Source organism: Oncorhynchus gorbuscha, linkage group LG05 (genome assembly GCF_021184085.1).
Source record: "Oncorhynchus gorbuscha isolate QuinsamMale2020 ecotype Even-year linkage group LG05, OgorEven_v1.0, whole genome shotgun sequence".
Lineage (NCBI taxonomy): Eukaryota > Metazoa > Chordata > Actinopteri > Salmoniformes > Salmonidae > Oncorhynchus > Oncorhynchus gorbuscha.
This window is the reverse complement of record NC_060177.1, coordinates 69552084-69578480: the sequence shown is the minus strand read 5'-3', so window position 1 is coordinate 69578480 and position 26397 is coordinate 69552084. Positions and strand designations below refer to the sequence as shown.

Sequence of the window (26397 nt, the reverse complement as noted above, 5' to 3'; positions counted from 1 at the left end):
CTATAGCAATGACATCAGCAGGACATACAGCTATTTTAAAGAAAGGATGGTTAGACGTCAGTTCTTGTGTAACCCGAACAGCAAAGCTATGTTTCCTCTTCAAATCTCTTCTTTACCCCAAAACGACTCTACAGGAGAAGGCTACAGGCTTCAGTAGCTTATCCCAATGAAATGATTCAGAGAATTGATTGATGGGAACCTCTATCGCGTGTTTGTCTGAGTGTGTGTGTCTGTCCGAACGTGTGTGTGCGCGCGCGCCTGTGTGTGTGTGTGTGTGTGTGTGTATGTGTGTGTGTGTGTGTGTGTGTGTGTGTGTGTGTGTGTGTGTGTGTGTGTGTGTGTGTGTGTGTGTGTGTGTGTGTGTGTGTGTGTGTGTGTGTGTGTGTGTGTGTGTGTGTGTGTGTGTGTGTGTGTGTGTGTGTGTGTGTGTGTGTGTGTGTGTGTGTGTGTGTGTGTGTGTGTGTGTGTGTGTGTGTGTGTGCGTGTCAGTGTGTGTGCGTGTCAGTGTGTGTAGCTCTGAAATGCCATATTTGTCAGGCCTCACCAGGATTTTGGAGGAAGCCTGAGGGGATCTCTCTCCCCAGATAGACGTCACCATGTGGAGCAGTGTTCTGGCCGTGTGTCTGTGCCCAACCCCAGAGGGAGAACCACTGATAACATTTCACATGGCATTTCCCTTTACTAGTACTGTGCCATGGGGTCTGAAGAAATGCCAGGGGAGCATTGGTTGTATCAGAGATATTTAACTCAGCGATCAGTTTGTTTGATATGCCTGGCTGCTTTGAGTTGGCTCAGGAGTTTCTCATGACCATGTGACCTGCACAGGAAAAACCTAGGAAAAACTCTGTTCAGGAAAAACTCCTGTCTCTAGTACTAACTAAGTAGGATTGTAAATATACTGATGTAGACTTGCCTATTGCTCATGTTCTATTATTTACTGTAGAGAAGGTGAGTGTTGACATGTGCTCCATGGTTTCACTGGCTTGATGAAAACCACAGGGATGCATTACAATGATTATATGTACACTAGACGACTGATAGGGGGCGCTGTGTTCAAGCCATCGTGCCTCCATCTTGGCACTCCCCCACCGTTGTAAAAAAAAATTTGGCAGCTATAGAAATGCATATATTAATGTTTACATTTGTTTTTGCCACGTATTCTATTACAGGCACCTTGATGCATACTTTTCATTTATATCATGTGAGCTAAAAATACAAAATCCTTTTCAAAAATTCTATGAATTATTATGGAGAATTGCTCCTACTGGGGAGTGCCGATATGGCCGACCGGTGGCTTCAAAGCCTCTGGATGGCCAATACATAGCATCAGAAATCCAGAGTTTATATACATCATTGATGTGTTAGCAACTTGTTGTGGGTTTGTGGAAAACATGTGTGAAGCACCAAGGAGAGGGAGAGAGAGGGAGTGATGGAAGGAGAGCGAGGGAGTGGTGGAAGGAGAGAGAGGGAGTGATGGAAGGAGAGAGAGGGAGTGATGGAAGGAGAGAGAGGGAGTGATGGAAGGAGAGAGAGGGAGTGATGAAAGGAGAGATGGGAGTGATGGAAGGAGAGAGAGGGAGTGATGGAAGGAGAGAGAGGGAGTGATGGAAGGAGAGAGAGGGAGTGATGGAAGGAGAGATGGGAGTGATGGAAGGAGAGAGAGGGAGTGATGGAAGGAGAGAGAGGGAGTGATGGAAGGAGAGAGAGGGAGTGATGGAAGGAGAGAGATGGAGAGATGGGAGTGATGGAAGGAGAGAGATGGGAGTGATGGAAGGAGAGAGAGGGAGTGATGGAAGGAGAGAGAGGGAGTGATGGAAGGAGAGAGAGGGAGTGATGGAAGGAGAGATGGGAGTGATGGAAGGAGAGAGAGGGAGTGATGGAAGGAGAGATGGGAGTGATGGAGGGAGAGAGAGGGAGTGATGGAAGGAGAGAGAGGGAGTGATGGAAGGAGAGAGATGGGAGTGATGGAAGGAGAGAGATGGGAGTGATGGAAGGAGAGAGAGGGAGTGATGGAAGGAGAGAGAGGGAGTGATGGAAGGAGAGATGGGAGTGATGGAAGGAGAGAGAGGGAGTGATGGAAGGAGAGATGGGAGTGATGGAGGGAGAGAGAGGGAGTGATGGAAGGAGAGAGAGGGAGTGATGGAAGGAGAGAGAGGGAGTGATGGAAGGAGAGATGGGAGTGATGGAAGGAGAGAGATGGAGAGATGGGAGTGATGGAAGGAGAGAGAGGGAGTGATGGAAGGAGAGAGAGGGAGTGATGGAAGGAGAGAGAGGGAGTGATGGAAGGAGAGATGGGAGTGATGGAAGGAGAGAGAGGGAGTGATGGAAGGAGAGATGGGAGTGATGGAGGGAGAGAGAGGGAGTGATGGAAGGAGAGAGAGGGAGTGATGGAAGGAGAGAGAGGGAGTGATGGAAGGAGAGATGGGAGTGATGGAAGGAGAGAGAGGGAGTGATGGAAGGAGAGAGAGGGAGTGATGGAAGGAGAGAGAGGGAGTGATGGAAGGAGAGAGAGGGAGTGATGGAAGGAGAGAGAGGGAGTGATGGAAGGAGAGATGGGAGTGATGGAAGGAGAGAGAGGGAGTGATGGAAGGAGAGAGAGGGAGTGATGGAAGGAGAGAGAGGGAGTGATGGAAGGAGAGAGAGGGAGTGATGGAAGGAGAGAGAGGGAGTGATGGAAGGAGAGAGAGGGAGTGATGGAAGGAGAGAGATGGGAGTGATGGAAGGAGAGAGAGGGAGTGATGGAAGGAGAGAGAGGGAGTGATGGAAGGAGAGAGAGGGAGTGATGGAAGGAGAGAGATGGGAGTGATGGAAGGAGAGAGAGGGAGTGATGGAAGGAGAGAGAGGGAGTGATGGAAGGAGAGAGAGGGAGTGATGGAAGGAGAGAGATGGAGAGATGGGAGTGATGGAAGGAGAGAGATGGGAGTGATGGAAGGAGAGAGAGGGAGTGATGGAAGGAGAGAGAGGGAGTGATGGAAGGAGAGAGAGGGAGTGATGGAAGGAGAGAAATGGGAGTGATGGAAGGAGAGAGAGGGAGTGATGGAAGGAGAGATGGGAGTGATGGAAGGAGAGAGAGGGAGTGATGGAAGGAGAGAGAGGGAGTGATGGAAGGAGAGATGGGAGTGATGGAAGGAGAGAGAGGGAGTGATGGAAGGAGAGAGAGGGAGTGATGGAAGGAGAGAGAGGGAGTGATGGAAGGAGAGATGGGAGTGATGGAAGGAGAGAGAGGGAGTGATGGAAGGAGAGAGAGGGAGTGATGGAAGGAGAGAGAGGGAGTGATGGAAGGAGAGAGAGGGAGTGATGGAAGGAGAGATGGGAGTGATGGAAGGAGAGAGAGGGAGTGATGGAAGGAGAGATGGGAGTGATGGAAGGAGAGAGAGGGAGTGATGGAAGGAGAGATGGGAGTGATGGAAGGAGAGAGAGGGAGTGATGGAAGGAGAGAGAGGGAGTGATGGAAGGAGAGAGAGGGAGTGATGGAAGGAGAGAGAGGGAGTGATGGAAGGAGAGAGAGGGAGTGATGGAAGGAGAGAGAGGGAGTGATGGAAGGAGAGAGAGGGAGTGATGGAAGGAGAGATGGGAGTGATGGAAGGAGAGAGAGGGAGTGATGGAAGGAGAGATGGGAGTGATGGAAGGAGAGAGAGGGCGAAAGAGATGCATAGAAATAGATGGAGACTGTGCCATTTATCACACAGTGTAACAATATCACCATGTTATTTAATGTACCCAAACCGTGTGCTGTGAAAAGAGATGTTACCTTGCAGAGTAATTTGTAAACATCATCATTGCAGCTAAGAATGACAGATATGCCTATATCATCTTGTGTTAGCTGCTGCAATATCGGCAGAGTTCCTGTACTATAGATATATTTATCAGAGCATGAAGTAGATACTGTCATCATTACTATTGTACATCAAAACATGAACTGTTACCATGGCAATCGAGTCACACTGGCCTCCAACATCAATACGCTGGAGGACAGTCAGAGTGGATATACTGAACACACTGAATGCTATATTATGCTTGTTTTTAAAGGCTGAGTCTCTGAAGTTATTGTGGAGTTACTCTGGACATTGAGCAGAGCAGAACCCAACATGCCTCAGAGGGAGGTGCAGTGTGTGTGTGTGTGGGTCGACCCACACCTTGAAAGCCACGGTGAGTCATGATATAGAGATCTCTGGTCCCCCACCTCCGGAGTTACCTCCACGTGTGTTGTGAAGCGAACCTCAACATGAAGCTGTGTATTTAAACCCTTGTCTCACTTGTAGCGTCAGTGTTAGATGCTCCACCAGTCTGTATTTAGTCACACTCACAACTAGCAGTGTTCCTCTGGAAGGCCCACCAACCCCTTGCACATAGCTGCTTTTTGCCTCCCAGCCAGGGGAAGATCATGTTGTTTCTCTTCGATTATCCCTCAGGCAGACGGAGGCTAATGAATGTGTGTTGGAGAAATTAGCATTAGCTGTAAACAGTGATACCTGCCACTGATAATTGTGTTTGCTGCGTAATTGTCTGGCCAGATATCAATTATATGTCTCTGCTTGACAAACAATTTAATGCCAAAGCCAAATAGCTTTGAGCTGTGCTTTGCTTAAAAACACCATTCATGTTTTGGGAATGAAAAGAAAGCGAGGGCGACTTGAGTTTAGCTTGACAGAACATTATTAAAACAAATGTAGATTTCATTTCATGGTGACAAACAAGAATGGAATGTCACTTCCACAATAATGGATTAACACATTAGAAGGTTGGTCTATCCACGCCCAGTAGTTGACTTTCAACCCTCCTAATTCCAATGTTGACTGTGACATTCACCCAGTAAAAACACTCCCACGTAGCTCAGAAACACTGTTGAGTCAGAGAAACACAAGATGAATAAATAGATGATGGTTTTAGATTGATAATGCACACTTTTGTCTCCCTGGGAATTTGACCTCAAACTGTCGTCATACTAATATTACTGTGGCATTTCTATCCTGTTTAGCTGATGTGTTCAGGCTGATGTGTTGAGGCTGATGTGTTGAGGCTGATGTGTTGAGGCTGATGTGTTGAGGCTGATGTGTTCAGGCTGATGTGTTGAGGCTGATGTGTTCAGGCTGATGTGTTGAGGCTGATGTGTTCAGGCTGATGTGTTGAGGCTGATGTGTTCAGGCTGATGTGTTGAGGCTGATGTGTTGAGGCTGATGTGTTGAGGCTGATGTGTTCAGGCTGATGTGTTGAGGCTGATGTGTTCAGGCTGATGTGCTCAGTAGTGAAATACAAAGAAAATGGTGTGTGTTTTAATGATATTGTAGAGATTGAGGGGCAACAGCCAACGTTTGTCCAAACCTATTGGCAAAGGCCATAGGGTGTTCACATGCAGGGAGGCTACTACAGCATATGTTGGAAGAACAGGCCTGTAACACTGCTGTGTAAGAACAGTAGCATATTTTCTCCCTGTTTTATGTATTACTTTCTGAGGGAGAGAAGTTGACCTCTGTGTGGCATGAAGTAGCAGATGCCAGGCTGGTGCCAAATCTAATGAATGTCATTGATTGTTGAGATCCTGTGACAGCAGCAGAATCATTACTTGGGTGGACTGAGAGGAGGGGAAATTTCAGGCAAGTTGCAACTCAATGTGCTGCTAAAACACATTACAGTATTGTGTTCATAAATCCCCATCACAATGTATACAGCAAGCATGTTTAACACCAGTAAATTAGCCTAACTTTAACACTTAGTCCAACTAACTATCAATACTAGGCTTAATCCTTGTGTTTTGTGCTCGGTGTTGTTCACATTACTGATGAATCTGCCTCATTGACAGGAAAAGATCCATTCTAGCATGTGACAGATGTATGTCCTGGAGAGGGGAACAGGATATCCCTTCACTTCAAGGAAGTCCGCTCTGCCTCCTGACGTCATACAATGGGAGGGAAAGCAGACCCACGTCTGGAGAGCATTGATCAGCCTTGTGCACCTCTCACACCATACTGCTACATTAGGCATATTTATGATGCACACATGTTAGATATCAGTCACGCCTGTCATCCGTCAGCCTACAAATGATCTTCTTGTCATAAATACTCATGAACCATGACAGCTGTTACGACACTCCTACAACGCAGGTTGTGTACCAAGCCTTTTCAATTTATTAGTTTGTGATAGATTTTTTCATTCATCCACTACTGTGGATGAGCTGTCAATCATCATATTAACCTGACTGAAGTGTCAGTCAATGGAGTGGACGTCATCTCTGGGGAAACATCTGTTAGGCTGAAGTTACCCATATGCACAGATCTAGGATCAGCTTAACTGCCCAATCCTAAAGTTAACCAATAGAGGTGAACCTGAAAACTGACCTTAGGTCAGCGTCCAAGGGAAACTACATCATACTCAGTTAGGCTCAAGGGATGCTGCCATTTTACTGGCTGGATTTAACAGGAACTGATTGGCTGGGTATTGGCAGACTGTCATGGCATTGTGGGTACTCACGTGCTTACGCATATCCATTTTACTAGCCCTGGTTCTCGTTGCCAACCAGGCCCAGAGGGTAGAGCCAAGCTGAACAGCCATCCCTCCTGCAGTGCCAAGCTGCATGAATGGGCAGGACTAGATACATCCATTAGCTCTGTGTGCCCTGTAAAATACCAGGAGAGGGTACAGTACAGCTGAATTCTCACATCTAGGACTGTGCTCTGCTCTCGGACATGCACAGGCTTGTATGGAGAGCTTACAATATGCATGAGCCAGATTCAAACCTATTCACTTGTTTTCACTTTTATTATGAGTGGAATGGTTTGCATTAATGGTTTGGGATTTGTGATTAAACAATATCAAGGTTAATGCAATATGATCAGAAAGTGATTTGAAAAAAAATCTTTTTTTTGTTTATTGAGAAGTCTGTCTTAATAACTCACACAATGGAATAGGTACAAACTTACAGTTTCATGTCTGGTTCAAAGCTTAGCCTTATATGTATCATCTAAATATGTGGCTCTGGTTCAAAGAATGTACATCTACATACAGCACAGAGGAACTTAGTAATTGCTTCCTTCCCTCAGTGTGCACTTACCAGTTTTAAAAAAGGAGTGTACTGTTGGGACGAAAGTTACTCCAATTGTGAACTGACGTAATGTTCCCCATTTGGTACTTACTGTTCAGTCTGTAACAATAATCATACGGTATAAAATCCAAGACCCAGAACTTGTGAATTAAACATTATCAAAGGCAGCTTTAATCTTGGAGTCAGGGTAGCAGCATGTGAAAATACACTGTTCTATTTGTGGCACAGGCTACTTTAAAGAAGCTGTGAGTCACACTTTCGCCCAGAGAAAACTTTGTGACGATAGTTGAGGGAGAAAGATCCCCTCTGGCACCCTAGTTTAGAGATTCTCTTGCCAAGCCTGTGCACATGTTAGGAGTTCTCTGCTGACAAAGTGACATGAAGCAGTTTGTGTTTGAAGAAGCTGAAGAACCTGCATAATCTGAAGTGAACAGATTGTTGTCAGACACTGACACTCCCAAGAACATCTTCTGAGCTTAGTCTTTATGTTAGGACTGAACTCCACTATCTAAATGGATTTTTAAATGAGCTAGGCTGCTGTAAATTATTAATGTTGGTTAAGAAATCCTCTAAGATTGTGCAACTGGGCCAGTCTCCTATGCTGACTCAATAACTGTTGGATTAAGGTACCTCTAGAAGCTGATCTCTGGTGAGTTTGGTATTTTACCCTCTAATTGCTTGGATTAGGATGGAAAGACGCTTAACTGATCCTAGATCTGTGCCAACTATTGAGGTGGTATCATTCAACTCCTACTACTCTATCCAACGTACTATTCCTTTTCTGCAGGATGTTCGACCTCCTGAAATGTGTTTGGATGTGGAGAAGAGGGGGCATATTGGTCTTGTCGTGCATGGCATGCATCACATCATTTGATGTCAGCGTTTGTAGCCTATTTGTGTGACTCTGACCGAAGGAACCACCGACTCCAGAGGCTGTCGATGTCAAACCACATGAATTGAGACCTGGAAGTGTCATAAATAATGCCTGTTCCTTCCTCTTGTACTTCCTGCCTTGTCTCGTTGTGTGTTCATGTTTATGTATGAGGAGCATGTATAATTTACCTTCAAGAAAGTTACTCAAGCATCCCGAGTGGCACATTGCAGCCTGAGGTTTGATTCTCCGACACAATGATGCGGCTGGCTTCCGGGTTAAGCGAGCAGTGTGTTAAGAAACAGTGCAACTTGGCGCCTCTCCCAAGCCCAATGGAGAGTTGCAGCGATGAGACAAGATTGTAACTAGTAATTGGATAGCACAAAATTGGGGAGAAAAATGGGTTACATTTTTTAAAAGACAGTCATTCAAGATGGATATCCAAGATAATACATGTTTAACCTGTCTTTACATAATGACTGGAGGAGAAAAGATATTCGACCACTGAAGATGACTCATCATGTACAGTAATTGAGGTTAGCTGTATACATATTATATCTTAACACTCACAAACACACACAGAGACACACACACACACAAACACACACAGAGACACACACACACACAAACACACATTCACACACTCGCACACGCACACACAGGATTCAGTGCCTTGGCTGACAAGACAACCATTTTAAAGACACTCCACTTTCAGCTCTGAAAACCTCATGGTTCACTGACGCTCTCAGGCTCTGCTGTTAATAACAGAAACTGTCAACAACAGACAAGTCATTTTTCAGGAAGGGAATAAATAAGTGGTGGAAAATGTAATCCAGCTCAATGTTAAACCGCTATCTCAGTAAACGCTATTATTACGTTATCATTATCATCAATTCTATGCGATGCAATGCTGAACATCTGTGAACTGTAAATGGAGGGTGAGCTAGGGACAGGCCTCGTCAGAGCAGAATGGGAAGATGAATAGACAGGCAGAGCTGAGGTCAGAGGCAGGCTGACGAGGAGAACCACGTCAAGGACCAGGCTGTCACTAGGACTGTATGTCTCTCTCTCTTACGTAACCAAAGTCCTTCCCATAGAAATAGAATTCTTGATCGAGCTCTACCTGTTTCTATGGATACGAGGTCAAACAAGGTGAAAGCAAATATCATACAATTAGGAATTAGTCATTCAATAGGATCTCTATGGGAAAGATGATCTTAAATAGTCAAACAGGAACATCAAGCACTGATGCAATAATAACCGTGGCATAATTTTACTACATTTATTTTAATTCATTCATTTAACCATTATTTGATCAGGGAGTCATAGTGACACCAAGGTCTCTTTTACAGGTGAGCCCTGAATTACAGAAATGACAGAATATACACATATCAAAATATAAATACCAAATGCAAGCAGAAAGAACAACAGTCATAAAGAACAAACTCATTTATCAGTAAAAAGGTCCTCAATCAGCTTTCTGAATTGCCCTAGAGGCACTAAAACATCAAATTTAAGAACATTTTGAAGATTGTTCCACAAATGAGGTGCAAGAAAAAACCTGATTTACCTAACACAGTAGAGACCAAAATAACTTCCAGATTTAACATCCCTGAGACTGGGTGTGATAACTCATAAGTCTAAAGTGTAGTGATGTTAGGTACCGTGGGAGGTTTTGTAAAAGGGGGGTTGTTCTTACAAAGCAACTTTGAACGGCTATCAATTTAGAAAGCAAAAGAATGGACAATCTGAAAGTATAAATTCAATATTTCTCAAGAATTACCCTCATCCACCCACCCTCAACCTCATCCACCCTTACCTTCATATTCCTTTACCATCCACCCTCACAACAACCAATTCAATCAGCTATTTCCGGTGAGGAAATAGAAGTATTGTGTCATTTTCCAGCTCCAATGTCAATGTGACCAAAGCTGCACTCTGAATCATCGTCAAGCTTCCTCAATTCACCAAAGTGCTTTGACAGACCCTCACGTCTCCCTTACATCCCTCAAGTCTCCCTCCTCTGTTCCCTGACATGTGAAAGTACTAGAAACTGCTGACATGGGAAACTAGTAAAAATGTAACTGTAGGAATGTAAATGCAAGTGAGTTTAAAGTATAATGTATTGCCTGAGGCTTTGTGGAATTCATTCTGTCAGTATTTCAAAGTTCTTAATCAAAACACCTGGGAAATGTTTTACACCTGAGGAGAGTTTCACTAAGACAGGTAGTTCATTGTATCTCTAAGAATAGCAACCATTTCATAGCAATCTTTAAAACACAATTCAACCATAAACGCTTGAAATAAAGACAGATCATTTGATATGTGCAAACCCCAATAACTCAGTCATATCACAGAACATATTTTTTGAAAAAGTTGTATATTTATTAAATACTTAACTTTTGTACACAATAAGTTATGTTTTTCCAATGTCTAACAGTGTAATGGCTCTTCTTGTATGATCAACATCATTCTCCCCCTCCTTCACAGTAAAACAGCCATGTCCATCTGTCCTCACAGAGAATGAATCACAGTTTGAAGTTAGCTAGTGTTTCTCCCCACACAGCCTCCCCTCCCTCTGCAGAAGTGCTGTGTACATTACAGTCCTGTAGTGTAGGGTTTCCCAAACTCGGTCCTGGGGCCACATTTTGTTTTTTGTCCTAGCACGACACAGCTGATTCAAATAATCAAAGCTTGATGATGAATTGGTTATTTGAATGAGATGTGTAGTGCACCCAGGGGAGGCCCCAGGACCGAGTTTGAAGCATCCATCAGCCCTTATGGTTCTACTTTCATTAGAAAAATAACAATAACATAACAGTTTTATCTGGTTCCAGCCCAGTGTTACTGTCCTCTTCACTTCCACATTCTTCCTCAAAAACAGATGGTTTTCACATTCGTACCTCCATCCCCTCATCATAACATAACATCCAGTCATCTTATCCTCCGATTATCAACATACATATTAGCCCTTTTCTGTTCAAAGTCATTGTGCTCAATACACTGTCCTTTCCAGGGCCTCTCCATCCAGATTCAGCTGCAACTCTGCTGATAGATTGGCAAAGGTTACCAATCAGTAGTCCATTGCTTTACACAGGTCCGACCCCATTCACTGTCCCACCTCCTGCCACTGCTTCCTGGTTCAATGTTGCAGTAGCATGTTGAAGTCTGTCCGGCTGTATAAACGGTTCCCCGCGTGGTGCTGCTTCCTGGTTCAGTGCTGCAGTATCATGTTGAAGTCTGTCCAGCTGTATAAACGGTTCCCCGTGTGGTGCTGCTTCCTGGTTCAGTTGCAGCGCTGCAGCAGCATGTTGAGTGAGTACTCCATGCGTTGGCGCAGGTCTGCGGGGCAGCCGGAGGTGAGCAGGGAGCTCAGTCTGAAGGTGGAGGACACACGCTCCTCGTTGATGTATGTCAGCATGTACTCCTCCCTCTGGGTGCACAGGATGATCTTGGTGTGGTCGTGGTAGAAGTTGACCTGTTAGAGAAAGATATATATGGTTTAATAAAGTACTGAAAATACAACAAATAGCATAATACCAACATTAATGTAGATTGTCTCATATTTAACCCCCCTGGGAAACTGATGAACAGTGTGCCTGAAATGTGGAATAAGTACATTTGGGTTCTTATCTGAAAATATATCTATGAGTCGATAGAAGACAATAACTTATTTGAATATTTAGCTGGTGTATGTGTTATGCATTTACATGAAGTGTTCTGTGGATTTACCATAGCTGCACTGTGTCTATTTTGCATGTCTATTTTGGCTGTGATGATGTGTGTGTTTACCTGAAACGTGCCGTCGTTGAAGAGCATCATGAGGGCACGGTCAGACTTGAGCCACTGCAGCAGGTAGAGTCTGGGCATGTGCGTGTCTGGCTGGCTCACTAGGTCTCCACCCTACACAGCAAACACAGGAACAGGTTTAATCATTAGACTGAGAGAAGATTAGGAGGAGGAGGAGGAGAGAAAAGACGACAGAGGGAGAAGGCAGTACAGGAAAGGAGAGGGGGGCTGGAAAGGAGAGTGGAGTGAAGGACCGGGAGGAAGGACAGGAAAGGAGAGTGGAGTGAAGGACAGGGAGGAAGGACAGGAAAGGAGAGTGGAGTGAAGGGCAGGGAGGAAGAAAAGGAAAGGAGAGTGGAGTGAAGGACAGGGAGGAAGGACAGGAAAGGAGAGTGGATTGAAGGGCAGGGAGGAAGAAGAGGAAAGGAGAGTGGAGTGAAGGACAGGGAGGAAGGACAGGAAAGGAGTATGGAGTGAAGGACAGGGAGGAAGAAAAGGAAAGGAGAGTGGAGTGAAGGACAGGGAGGAAGGACAGGAAAGGAGAGTGGAGTGAAGGACAGGGAGGAAGAAAAGGAAAGGAGAGTGGAGTGAAGGTCAGGGAGGAAGGACAGGAAAGGAGAGTGGAGTGAAGGACAGGGAGGAAGAAAAGGAAAGGAGCGTGGAGTGAAGGACAGGGAGGAAGAAAAGGAAAGGAGAATGGAGTGAAGGGCAGGGAGGAAGGACAGGAAAGGAGAGTGGAGTGAAGGACAGGGAGGAAGAAAAGGAAAGGAGAGTGGAGTGGAGTGAAGGACAGGGAGGAAGGACAGGAAAGGAGAGTGGAGTGAAGGGCAGGGAGGAAGAAAATGAAAGGAGAGTGGAGTGAAGGACAGGGAGGAAGGACAGGAAAGGAGAGTGGAGTGAAGGACAGGGAGGAAGAAAAGGAAAGGAGAGTGGATTGAAGGACAGGGAGGAAGGACAGGAAAGGAGAGTGGAGTGAAGGACAGGGAGGAAGAAAAGGAAAGGAGAGTGGAGTGAAGGACAGGGAGGAAGAAAAGGAAAGGAGAGTGGAGTGAAGGGCAGGGAGGAAGGACAGGAAAGGAGAGTGGAGTGAAGGACAGGGAGGAAGAAAAGGAAAGGAGAGTGGAGTGGAGTGAAGGACAGGGAGGAAGAAAAGGAAAGAAGAGTGGAGTGAAGAACAGGGAGGAAGAAAAGGAAAGAAGAGTGGAGTGAAGGACAGGGAGGAAGGACAGGAAAGGAGAGTGGAGTGAAGGGCAGGGAGGAAGGACAGGAAAGGAGAGTGGAGTGAAGGACAGGGAGGAAGAAGGAAAGGAGAGTGGAGTGAAGGGCAGGAGGAAGGAGGAAAGGAGAGTGGAGTGAAGGGCAGGGAGGAAGGACAGGAAAGGAGAGTGGAGTGAAGGGAGTGAAGGGAGGGAGGAAGGACAGGAAAGGAGAGTGGAGTGAAGGGCAGGGAGGAAGGACAGGAAAGGAGAGTGGAGTGAAGGACAGGGAGGAAGAAAAGGAAAGGAGAGTGGAGTGAAGGACAGGAGTGAAGGACAGGGAGGAAGGACAGGAAAGGAGAGTGGAGTGAAGGACAGGGAGGAAGAAAAGGAAAGGAGAGTGGAGTGAAGGACAGGGAGGAAGGACAGGAAAGGAGAGTGGAGTGAAGGACAGGGAGGAAGAAAAGGAAAGGAGAGTGGAGTGAAGGACAGGGAGGAAGAAAAGGAAAGGAGAATGGAGTGAAGGGCAGGGAGGAAGGACAGGAAAGGAGAGTGGAGTGAAGGACAGGGAGGAAGAAAAGGAAAGGAGAGTGGAGTGAAGGGGAGGGAGGAAGGACAGGAAGAAAAGAAAGAGAGTGGAGTGAAGGACAGGGAGGAAGAAAAAGGAGAGTGGAGTGAAGGGCAGGGAGGAAGAAAAGGAGAGTGGAGTGAAGGGCAGGGAGGAAGAAAAGGAGAGTGGAGTGAAGGACAGGGAGGAAGAAAAGGAAAGGAGAGTGGAGTGAAGGACAGGGAGGAAGGACAGGAAAGGAGAGTGGAGTGAAGGAGGAAGAAAAGGAAAGGAGAGTGGAGTGAAGGACAGGGAGGAAGGACAGGAAAGGAGAGAGGGAGGACCGGGAGGAAGACCAGGAAAGGAGAGTGGAGTGAAGGACCGGGAGGAAAGACAGGAAAGGAGAGTGGAGTGAAGGATCGGGAGGAAGACCAGGAAAGGAGAGTGGAGTGAAGGACCGGGAGGAAGACCAGGAAAGGAGAGTGGAGTGAAGGGCAGGGAGGAAGAAAAGGAAAGGAGAGTGGAGTGAAGGACAGGGAGGAAGGACAGGAAAGGAGAGTGGAGTGAAGGACAGGGAGGAAGAAAAGGAAAGGAGAGTGGATTGAAGGACAGGGAGGAAGGACAGGAAAGGAGAGTGGAGTGAAGGACAGGGAGGAAGAAAAGGAAAGGAGAGTGGAGTGAAGGACAGGGAGGAAGAAAAGGAAAGGAGAGTGGAGTGAAGGGCAGGGAGGAAGGACAGGAAAGGAGAGTGGAGTGAAGGACAGGGAGGAAGAAAAGGAAAGGAGAGTGGAGTGGAGTGAAGGACAGGGAGGAAGAAAAGGAAAGAAGAGTGGAGTGAAGAACAGGGAGGAAGAAAAGGAAAGAAGAGTGGAGTGAAGGACAGGGAGGAAGGACAGGAAAGGAGAGTGGAGTGAAGGGCAGGGAGGAAGGACAGGAAAGGAGAGTGGAGTGAAGGACAGGGAGGAAGGACAGGAAAGGAGAGTGGAGTGAAGGGCAGGGAGGAAGGACAGGAAAGGAGAGTGGAGTGAAGGGCAGGGAGGAAGGACAGGAAAGGAGAGTGGAGTGAAGGACAGGGAGGAAGGACAGGAAAGGAGAGTGGAGTGAAGGGCAGGGAGGAAGGACAGGAAAGGAGAGTGGAGTGAAGGACAGGGAGGAAGAAAAGGAGAGTGGAGTGAAGGGCAGGGAGGAAGAAAAGGAGAGTGGAGTGAAGGGCAGGGAGGAAGAAAAGGAGAGTGGAGTGAAGGACAGGGAGGAAGAAAAGGAAAGGAGAGTGGAGTGAAGGACAGGGAGGAAGGACAGGAAAGGAGAGTGGAGTGAAGGACCGGGAGGAAGACCAGGAAAGGAGAGTGGAGTGAAGGACCGGGAGGAAAGACAGGAAAGGAGAGTGGAGTGAAGGATCGGGAGGAAGACCAGGAAAGGAGAGTGGAGTGAAGGACCGGGAGGAAGACCAGGAAAGGAGAGTGGAGTGAAGGGCAGGGAGGAAGGACAGGAAAGGAGAGTGGAGTGAAGGACAGGTAGGAAGGACAGGAAAGGAGAGTGGAGTGAAGGACCGGGAGGAAGGACAGGAAAGGAGAGTGGAGTGAAGGACCGGGAGGAAGGACAGGAAAGGAGAGTGGAGTGAAGGACAGGGAGGAAGGACAGGAAAGGAGAGTGGAGTGAAGGACCGGGAGGAAGGACAGGAAAGGAGAGTGGAGTGAAGGACTGGGAGGAAGACCAGGAAAGGAGAGTGGAGTGAAGGACCGGGAGGAAAGACAGGAAAGGAGAGTGGAGTGAAGGACCGGGAGGAAGACCAGGAAAGGAGAGGGGGGCTGGAAAGGAGAGTGGAGTGAAGGACCGGGAGGAAGGACAGGAAAGGAGAGTGGAGTGAAGAACCGGGAGGAAGACCAGGAAAGGAGAGTGGAGTGAAGGACCGGGAGGAAGGACAGGAAAGGAGAGTGGAGTGAAGGACAGGGAGGAAGGACAGGAAAGGAGAGTGGAGTGAAGAACCGGGAGGAAGGACAGGAAAGGAGAGTGGAGTGAAGGACAGGGAGGAAGACCAGGAAAGGAGAGTGGAGTGAAGCGCCGGGAGGAAAGACAGGAAAGAGGATTTTTGGGGGAAATGGTAACAGTAGGAAGAAATTACTGAGAGGATAGATAGAATAGAGAGATTGTCAAAGATAGGATCAACAGGAAAGGAAAAGAGGAATAGAGGATGAGAGGAGAGGCTAGAGGCTAGACTTACATCCATCAGGTTCTCTTCCATGTAGTGAGCGAAGTACTTGAGGACGGTCACCTGACCTATGAAGTGCTCAGGCACGTCAGATGTGGAGAACACAGAGCACTGACCCAACTCAGCATAGTAGTGGACAGTCCTACAGACAGAGAGAAGAGACAGAGGGAAAAGAGAGTTAGCAACCAAAATAAACACTTGCATGTTTGTGAAGGACAAGATGCATGCCAAACAGATGTATTTATCAGTATGACAGCAAAGACCTTCTCTGTCGCTTACTTTTTGTTGACTTTTACATCTGAAGCCGGCAATACTTTCCACTTCTGTTTATTTACACCCATCAAGCATTTTGATGTTCAATCTGACAGCTGAATGTAAAAACCCATAGAGCCTAAACAATCTCCAACTAAGGTATGAGTGATGTGTTGTGTGATAAAGAGAACAGAGTACGCACTTTTTGTCTGCGAGGAGGCTCATGTGTGTCCCGTTGTTGAACAGAACGCCCACTATGTGGTCTGAAAGCTGGTAGCCAAAGCCATACTTGTTGGAGTAGTCCACCCACTTAGTGACCCACTGCAGGTTACTGCACTCTGTCCCTTTGGGGATGTCATCCGCTAGAGACAGAAAGGTAGTTGTGATTAAAACACAATTCAACCATATGCAATAACAAACGGAGTCCCACTTTATCACATTAAGTTACATTGGTGTTGGAATCATTTCTTCACATGGTAGTAAGTACTACAGTATAATTACACTGTATCTGTCTTATTCCAGCAAAATCATGTCTCATCTCCAGGATTATAAGTGCATTAGGCTTTACCTTTGGGCATGTTTTCCAGGCATCCTCTGAGAACGCTGGTGATTGTCTCAGCCACACTGCCAGTGGTGCTGTCCTCTAGACATTCGCTACTGCTGCTGCAGCTACCCAGACTGCCCCTGACAATAAGCCGGATGGTGTCTCGCGTCGTCGGGGGCAGGCCCTCTGTTGCCATGGCGACAGGCCTCCCAGCAGATGGTGACGGTGGCCTTCCATCCTGAGGTGAGGAGGGGTTAGGAGGGGTTAAATAACATGGCCTCACACTTTCCTTTGTCATGATTCAGTATTTCCTCATACAATTGCTTTTCCATAATCTGACTTTTCACTACTCCCCTAACGCTGTGCATTACAGTAGTCTGTGTTGACTTTATATTTTATTTCATCATGACTATCATGGTCAAATAGAGAGTGATGCGCTTCTCACCTCAGTCGTCTGTTTGATCTGCTGCTGCTGGCTGATAACCGTCTTCTTCAGGTCATGTCGAAGCTTGTAGATCTCCTCTTCCTCTTTGGTGAGTTTATCTACGAGAGACAACACACAGTCAGCAAATATTCTGGATGGCCTCACCCTGCAGCCTCTCATTCATACCAGATGTGTGATTAGATAGGAAATCTGCCAAAAACACTCATGATACATCAGTGGATTTATGACACCACAGCTTTAATCATCATAATTAGCAACGTTGTATAATCATTTTATAAGGTAAATAAATTTGAACTGATTTAATAATTGTCTTATGAGGGGAATAATTGATATACTCACTCAGAGTCTCGTAGTATTTGACCTTGTCTCTCTTCCCGCCGAAGAGGGCAGCCGCGGCCTTCTTGAAGAAGCTCTTGGCAGGGCTGGAGACGTGGAACTCTGGAGCGGAGTGGCAGCAACTAGCAGGAAGACGCTCTGGCACAAAACCCTGGAAGGAGGGAGAGAGGGGGAGAGAGAGATGTTAGGAGAATGAAAAAGTGCAGATAGACAAATAATCATATCATAAGTAGGAAACAGAATGTTAAAACAAAATTAGATTTGTAGTCTCATGCTCCATACAGTACAGAGAGAGCAAGAGAGAGAGGCTGAGTGACGCTAGCTAACTCACCTGTGAGAAGAAGTCATGGCGCAGTATGTGGTCCAGGTGAGGTCTGTCCTCCGGGGTCTTGGCCAGGAGGCTGGAGATGAGCTGTTTGGCCTGGGGTGACAGGGAGGAGGGCAGGGAGTAACGCGCCTCCCGGATACACCTGTACGTCTCCTTCAGATTGGTGGTTTCGAACGGGGGTCTGCCCAGGAGCATGGTGTACCTGGAGAACAGAGGGGGAGAGTTAGTTGGTGACTGGTTGTCATAACAGTGTATTTACATATGGAATGGAATTTCACAGAGCCGTCTATTGACAAAAAACTTGAAATAAAATAGAATGTACTCACATGACACAACCCAGGGCCCAGACGTCTGACTCACAGCCGTGGCCCTGCTTGTTGAGCACCTCGGGGGACAGGTAGTTGGGTGTCCCACAGATGGTCTTCCTCCTGTTCCCAGCAGGCTCTAGCTTGGCAGCCAGACCAAAGTCTCCCACCTTCAGCTCCATCGTCTCACTCACAAAGAAGTTACCTAGGAGGGGAGAAGAAGATTACAAATATTGTACCATTTACTGAGTCATCAATAACATAAAGTGGTTGGTTTACAGATTGACAGGTGAAGGTTGCAGGTTTGAATCCCTCTGCATTGTGCTTGGCAAAGCCGATTGAATGATAACGACTCTGGCTTCTATTGTCTCTTGCCATAGATGCTTACCAAGTTTGAGGTCTCTGTGTAGGATCTCTTGTTCATGCAGGTACTTCAGCCCTGAGACGATCTGACGGAGGTAGTATCGCACTTCCGGTTCTGTGAGCACTTTGCGTGCCTTCAGGATATGTGCCAAAGACTGTACAAAGATAACATGGGAATAAATATTAGATCTGTCAAGGCAGTCTATGGAAAATAACAACAAATTATTTTTTGTTCCCCCATTTTATGTCTGCTGCCCAGTAAGGGCTGTACTTTTGAGGTGCTGCTACTGTATGCAGGCATTTCTCAGTTCAGTTCAGTAATAAAGGCTTAGTATTCAAGTGTAGCAGTTAACACTCACTCTTCTACTGCAGTATTCTAGGAGGATGTAGATGTTATCTTTATCCTCGAAATGCTGGTAAAAGTGCACGATGTGTTTATGGTGGAGAACTCTGTGTAGCTCGATTTCCCTGTCAATCTATGGAGAAGATATATCATAGTGATTATTAAAAGCAATTGATTAACTCATTATCCAAAAGTCCTGGACATTCAGTTTCAATCTATATAGACATTATAATACATGATGAATAGTGGTGCGCGCTCTTACCTTGTCCCGTTGGTGCGGTTTGGAGACGCGCGTGTGGGGAATCATTTTCGCTGCATAAACTTTACTCGTGGACAGGTCGGTCATCTCATAGCACTTGGCGAAACCTCCCTGAAAAGAAAATAACACAATCATATTGATAAGCATATTTACCAGGTTCCTTTAAAGTGTGCATGCTTTGGAATAACAGTGTACTATTCCCAAAGTAGACACATAAATAACCATATTGTCTTTGCGTAATTTGCGTTTTACTGCAATTCGCTGGATGGCTACCTTTCCCAGAACTTTCCCACGGCAGTAACATTTCCCGGTGGCAGGATCCGTGATAATCTTGGACATCTCTGCAGGTGCATGACCGTGGTCCTCAGTTCTCTTTCTCCGCAGTTCACAGGACCCGGGTTGGTTGGGCTCGTACATCCTGTTGCTATTCGTCGGCTGTTGGGAGATATTCCTCAGTAATTCCATAGCGAGGTGATGACTTCGTTGCTCGTACTCTGAATGCAGTCAAGAGTGCTTGGGTTTATATGCAGCCTGGTCTCATTGACTAGCCAGAATGATATCGTAGGCCCCGCCCCTTTGTCTGGCTGGCTCTACGACGTCACTCTAGAGGTCCGGTAGAGCTCCCTCACAATCAGGACTGGCATGTCATTGACTGGTGTTTATATGCTTACGATAAAGGAAATGGCTTGGATAAAATGGAAAATATTTACCCAATCTTGCAATGCTAAATATGAATCATCATCATCATTATAATCTTCATTATTACCATTACATCATTATCAACACCATATACTCAGTGTCAAGGTATGGGACAGTGTTACATACCAGACTTATATCAAGCACAAGCAAAATCTTGATAACAACTAATCAAATCTGATAGTTGGGTGAATCAGTGATGAAAACCAAATGGTTAAATAGTGTGTTCTGTATGTACAGTATGAATCAATCAATCAATCAAATGTATTTATAAAGCCCTTTTTACATCAGCCGATGTCACAAGTGCTATACAGAAACCCAGCCTAAAACCCCAAACAGCAAGCAATGCAGAGGTTTATTTATTTATTTAACTAGGCAAGACAGTTAAGAACAAATTCTTATTTACAATGACCGGCTAGGAACAGAGTTCAAGGGGCAGAACGACAGATATTTACCTTGTCAGTTTGGGGATTCGATCTAGCAACCTTTCTGTTACTGGCCCAAAACTCTAACCACAAGGCTACCTGCTGCCCCATGTAGGAGCATGGGGGCTAGGAAAAACACCCTAGAAAGGCAGGAACCTAGGAAGAAACCCTGAAAGGAACCAGGCTCTGAGGGGTGGCCAGTCCTTTTCTGGCTGTGCCGGGTTGAGATTATAACAGTACATGGCCAAGATCGTCAAACGTTCATAGATGACCAGCAGGGTCAAATAATAATAATAATCACAGTGGTTGTAGAGGGTGCAACAGGTCAGCACCTCAGGAGTAAATGTCAGTTGGCTTTTCATAGCCGAGCATTCAGAGTTAGAGACAGCAGTATGTGTTGTAAAATCATATAAATTGCTACAGCGCATAGAAATGCTACAAAATTGTGAGTGTAAATTAATACAACTATGGTTTTCTGCCACTCTGATTTTAATTTGAGGTTCTAGCGCCATCAGGTGGTTATTTTACAGTCCTCCAGGTTGGAATACAGTTTAACGATCTGCCAGTATGTCATAGCAGATTACCATAGTTCCTGGGCACAGCCATGGGTACTCTGTGGTGTACAGCAGAGCCCTCTGCAGGCTTTAGATCTGCGGGTTATGATCACATTGACCCAGGCTCCCAGCGGAGACCGTGTGCCACCTTGATTTCCCTACATAGCACACTACTTTTGACATGATACAGATGGGCCCTGGTAAAAAGTAATACACTATATAAGAAATAGGGTGCCAGTTGGGATGCAAAAACCTTCCCACCTCCTGTGTGACTGCTTCTGTCTGCTGACTAAGGGGGAGACGTGCAAAGCCCCCACCCCCTCCACATCTAAACAACAGGAGTTGGCTTAAGAATTTGCCTGTGCTTCCCTCACTGGTCTACTACTGTTCCTCTGCTCTCTACTGCCTGCCTGGCATGTGGAAAGACAATAGAATTAACGTGCCTTTTTAGTTAGAGAAGGGGATGATATGATATGAAGTCAGACAAATGCTGGGCTCTCTACTGTATGTCCTGCTCTGACCTCTATATCAATGCACACTGGCCAGTACAGTGATTAGCTTGGATAACTAATGCTCTTCTAGCTTTTTCCATAGTAACCTCCTGTAACTCAGTGGAAGTTAAAATGACTAGGTCCTACAGAATGGACATTTTATAAGACAATAACCCACCAGGGAACAAAAAACATTGTCAACATCATCCAGAAAATAGAATTGTATTAATTTATCTCACAGTTTGGAACCTTACTTTCACACCACAGTGGGAAAGACTAATTGACATAATTACTTCAAATTATCTGCATATTTGTTCTCATGGGACATAGAGTATCTGGCACCTGGTTTAATTACAGTGTAAGGACATGTTTATAATTCCCTTCCTTAACATTTGACCAATGAAGCTTGGCACACACCTCACCATTCATACATTGTTCAATAAATCAACAAACTGCTCTTGCTAGTATTACAATGTGTGGATGAAGCTCTTCATTTGGAATGAGTGAAAACACGAGATGAACTGCTACAAAAAAAGATCCACTAAAGCTAAAGAACACTCTGTAATGTTCACCTCCACATATACTTTGCACTCGCGCAAAGTGGGAGATGATGTCAGGAAACACTGGCATGTTTTATCATCGGACCCAGCTCTGCCAGCTGAATTTAAGAATCCACGATTTATTGTATATAGTAGGAAGCAATTTACGCGAGGAATTGGTACATGCCAACTGCCAGCCACAAAAGAAAATGAGCCGGGCTCTTTAACGCCATCTTCTGAATGGTGCACAGTGCAACAATATGATGGAGTGTGAATATTTCTGCCACCCACATACAAGAAAACGGTTCCAAATAAATGACATCATTACGTGCTCCACCACCCATGTTATTTACATGATTAAATGTCCACGTGGGCTGTGTTCTGTAGGTTAAACCTCTGCTTCTCTCAAACAGACAATTGGTGAACGTAATAGTTCAATCAGGAGAAACGACAGGTATTATCTAGTCACTGTACATGTTAAAGACCAAAAACATGATATTTCTACCTTTTTGAATTTGTGGTATAGAGAAAGTGAAGATATCAGACATGGGAGGCGAACACTGAGCAAAAGACAATTGTTTTGGGATTTTCACCCTCGAGACATTATTTCTAAAGGACTTAATGATGTAATGCCTTTATACGTTATGTTGTAAATGTGAACATGAATTAATGCCACCATTTCAAATTACTCTGATGTTTTTCTTGTGCTGTAACCAATGATTTATGAAAACTTGCTTGATGGGTTGATGTCCTCATTGTGGTTTGACAGACGTGTTGTTACGCCCTGACCTTAGAGAGACGTTTTATTTCTCTATTTGGTTAGGTCAGGGTGTGATGTGGGGTGGGAATTCTATGTTTTGTGTTCTGTTTCTTTATTTCTATGTTTTGGCCGGGTATGATTCTCAATCAGGGACAGCTGTCTATCGTTGTCTCTGATTGGGAATCAAACTTAGGTAGCCCTTTTCCCCTCCTTCAGTGTGTGTAGTTAACTTTGTTTGTGGCAGTTAGCCCTATAAGCTTCACGGTTGTTGCTTTCGTTTGTTGTTTTGTTGGCGATATTTTACAATAAAAGGAAAATGTAGCTGACCACGCTGCACTTTAGTCTACTTCCAACAACACCCGTTTAATATGTTTTATGTTAACACATAAGTAAGCGTAACGGGTGTGAAACGGCTAGCTTAGTTAGTGGTTAGCGTTTCAATCGTTGGCGTCACTTGCTCTGAGACCTTGAAGTAGTGGTTCCCCTTGCTCTGCAAGGGCTGCGGCTTTTGTGGAGTGATGGGTAACGATGCTTCGTGGGTGACTGGTTCGAGCCCGGGTATGGGCGAGGGGACGGTTTAAAGTTATACTGTTATAAGCATTACAATAAGCATTACAAAATATAACAAATATAACATAAATATTCAAATAATTTTCCCTCAACTCCAATCCCATTCGATGCATTGAACGGATGTGGGTGGAGCTATGTCTACATAAGGGTGTAAAAACTTTTTTTTAAACTCACAAATGCTCTGAGGAAGTCCATGAGGCCGATACGTAGAGCTTATTAAAGAGCAGTGATACTATCAAGAGCAGTGTGCGGGTTTCTTCTTTTTTCTCATCTTGTTCAACTGTTACCATGCACCTGCAACAAAGATAGCTCAGATGTGCGAGTGCCTTTTGAATAAATCAAAAAATAAAATGTACACAAAGACAGAAGCAGTTGGCGATACTGGGTTTGATTTGGGGTGATAATTAGCATATATTGGGTTTGGTGTGAACCAGTGAATGACATTAGGATGAATCCAGTCATCGATGCACAGTATAAGGTCATAGGGTCATGCCTGGCCCAGGGCTGAGCGTACAGTGCTGATGTCATAGGCCCAGGCCTGGTCGAGGCCGTCGCCCTGCGAGGCTCGGTGGGGCCACTGGGGGAAGGGGAAGCGGCAGGCGACGACACACGCGTCATCAGGAAGCTCCCTCAGAAGCTTCTCACACAGCACCTCCATCTGAGGACCAATAAGAGAGGCTGGTTTTAGTCATCAACCAATCAGATCAACACTCTCTTGTCAAATGATCCAGCATACCCAATCATTTCTGAGTTAAGACTGTTTGAATATAATTTAGTTATTAAAAATCTAATTGTAGAAATAATCATATTATAAGAGCAGGAATTGTTCTTGCTGTGCGGAGGCCTAGCATGGATAGAGCGCTTACCAATCCTGGGGCTAGAAATACAGTCACGTTGTTGTAGTTTGACAAATCAGTCTGTCAAACGAGAGAAAATACATTTAGTAAAGAGTATGTGTCTATTAAACACAATGTTAAAGAACTATACTGTACCTTCCAGAAGTCCTTGTTGACAAAGTTTGCCTGGCTGGGTGGTACTCCTGTCCAGCGTGCCTTCACTTTAGCATATGCCAGCAACATGGAGTTGATCTCAAATCCAGTACACTGGAGGCCAACAGAGTAGGCAGCAAACACCTAAGACAAGAAGGTAGAGGAAAGTTGAGTCATACAACTACCTATAACTTCACTGCAGCAAAAGAGGGACTTCCCTATAATTTGTCTGTTGCTTGTTGTCCTCGCCACACAAGATCCCTTGCTAGAACAGAGAGAAATGTAAGTGTCAGACACGGTATGTGTCCCAAATAGCATCTTATTCCCTATATAGTCCTCTAAGAAGTACAGAATATAGGGGAGAGGGTGCTATTTGGAACACCGCCTCTATTGTTCATAGCAGAGAGTTTTATTTCACCAGAGCCAACTCACCAGTCTCCCGTCTCCTGATCCCAGATCAACTAGTTGGCCTCTGCGTCCCTCCAGCAGCTGCATGACGTTTACGATCTGAGCTTTACTTGAGGGCAGGTAAGGCACCTGTATGAAAATAATAATTGCCAGTCAATAATATGGGAGATGGTTAGCCTGGTCCCAGAACTGTTTGTATTTTTTCTAACTCCATTGGTCATTGTCCAGCCAAACATGACATCGATTGACAAGAAGTTGGCATGTAGCACAAACAGACTGGGACTCAGGCTAGGGGACAGGGTATGTGGGAGACGCCACTGAGTTGTATATCACCTTAATTGGTTCTAGGTAGGACATACTTATCCCTTGGGGTTTTACAGTTGTAGACTAATAAAGCACTACTGTAAAAATCCCTTGTTTGGTATTACCCCAATTCGTGATCAACTGTGCCTGACGATAAAGTGCTCTTGTCTGATGATGATGATGATGATGAACTGATGGTGAAGAGAGTAGCACAGGATCCATTAATCAAAAACACTGCATCATGGCGTAATTTGAAAAAACAACCAACAAATATGACTTACCAAATTGTTCTTCTAAAAATATTTGACTTACCACATACACGCCTTTCTTAATTTGAAGGCACCATGAAACACACATGGAGCATTCCAAGACAAGCAGCTAAGCATTCTTAAGAGTATTACTGTTTATTGATTTCACTGCCCTTCCTGAGCACATTCATGTGAATGAGATGTACCTTGAGTCTTCTTGGAACTTTGCGGAAGCCAGGAAGGGCAAACATAGTCCACATTCCGTAGAGGCCAGCGAGCAAAGCCCCAGTAGCAACTGTCAGGATGGGGTTGTCCTTACTGCTATGGACCATCCTGGAGCCTTGATCCTGGAGAATGAATTCTGTGGAGTCCTCCATGATAAACTGTCTCTATTAGGCTACATAAAGCAGTGGTTAGCATCCACATGTGTACTGTACTAGGCCAATAAAAACAGCAGAGGCAACAGTCAAGTAGACAGGGATAGGCTTAATGTCTTGATTCACTGTTTATTTTTGACACAATCATAAATAAATATCTGAACACAAAAGTTTTTGCCGGCATTCAAAGTAGTTGTAAAGCAATGCAAATAGAGTTTCTCTGATATTGACATTTGCAACGTGTCATAGACATCGACAATTAATAAAGTAATTCACTAGACATGCAAGGATTCAAGCCCCCAGCAGAGGGTGCCATAGTGTTATATGATCGTGCAAAGCAATATTTAGAAAACTTTTGTTTACGAAACTTCAGTCATCAAAATCTTTTCAAACATAACAATTGTTCAAAGCGAATTTGCTACTATATCAATGCATGCGTTAATATTGGTGAGTTGATCATTACCCAAGATGTTTAGCAAGATATTTCCCACATATGTTATACACGTTGATTCTGTAAGCCTATGTATGTTTTATAGAACATTTTGCAGACACATTTGTAGACGAGAAAACATGTGTTGTAATATTATTGCACGACATAAAAAAGATAGTTGCACAAATAGGCTACAATTTAGTAAAACACGCACATTAGGCTTTGCAACTGCGACCTACCTGACGCGCCCCCGTTTCAGCAATCCCTTACTTTATAGGTCAATGAGCCATTCAGGCGGCCAGTAGACATCAATCAAAAGGCCAAACGCTTAATTTCCGCCCATGAGTCATTAATAAATAACACACCCAATCAAATCCGTTCCTGGTACATGGATAGGTAATTTCATTCCATAACTGAGGTTACCAACAACTAAAGAATGGGTAGTGGCCACGCTACAGCCAATGATATTGCCTGTCTATCTCATTATCTAACTTTAGTTGTGTCTGGTAGTGTCTTAAGTAACCCAATATAACATTTTAATCAGATATAATGTCCGAAACACTTATATTTTATACAACACAATCTAGTCAGATGTAGGCCAAATGAATTATGCTTTATAGGGCAACATGGAAGACTACAAAGTCATATTTATTATCATAATGGCACTGGAAGTGTGCAGAGACTTTTTCCTGTTTCTCCAGGTTTGCCTTTTGTCTGCAGCACCTTCACAAATCAGCTTTGGGTGTGCAGTAGATTCAGCCTATTATCATAGTGATATGTG

At 45.1% G+C, this 26397-nt stretch overlaps 2 protein-coding genes across 3 annotated transcripts; both read right to left on the bottom strand.

The window, feature by feature from the left end:
* Window positions 1-10271: 10271 nt before the first annotated feature.
* On the bottom strand, window positions 10272-19345 carry plk2b (polo-like kinase 2b (Drosophila)). The gene is made up of 13 exons (XM_046348675.1): window positions 19100-19345; window positions 18830-18937; window positions 18584-18700; window positions 18250-18379; window positions 17883-18066; window positions 17560-17758; window positions 17232-17379; window positions 16893-16990; window positions 16472-16685; window positions 16106-16265; window positions 15664-15793; window positions 11703-11813; window positions 10272-11388 (listed from the first exon to the last, which is right to left on the bottom strand). The coding sequence occupies exons 1-13, from the start codon at window positions 19289-19291 to the stop codon at window positions 11197-11199; spliced, it is 1983 nt and encodes a 660-aa protein (XP_046204631.1). The 5' UTR covers window positions 19292-19345; the 3' UTR covers window positions 10272-11196.
* Window positions 19346-22502: 3157 nt separating this feature from the next.
* si:dkey-190g11.3 (uncharacterized protein LOC567059 homolog) lies at window positions 22503-25977 on the bottom strand. Of its 2 annotated transcripts, XM_046348674.1 has the most exons (6): window positions 25856-25977; window positions 25016-25206; window positions 24283-24387; window positions 23854-23994; window positions 23728-23778; window positions 22503-23519 (listed from the first exon to the last, which is right to left on the bottom strand). In XM_046348674.1, exons 2-6 carry the CDS (start codon window positions 25184-25186, stop codon window positions 23349-23351), a joined length of 639 nt encoding a protein of 212 aa, XP_046204630.1. In that variant the 5' UTR covers window positions 25187-25206; window positions 25856-25977; the 3' UTR covers window positions 22503-23348. The 2 variants fall into 2 exon arrangements, with proteins under 2 accessions (XP_046204630.1, XP_046204629.1); XM_046348673.1 differs by having other exon boundaries at window positions 25016-25966.
* Between the last annotated feature and the right edge of the window lie 420 nt (window positions 25978-26397).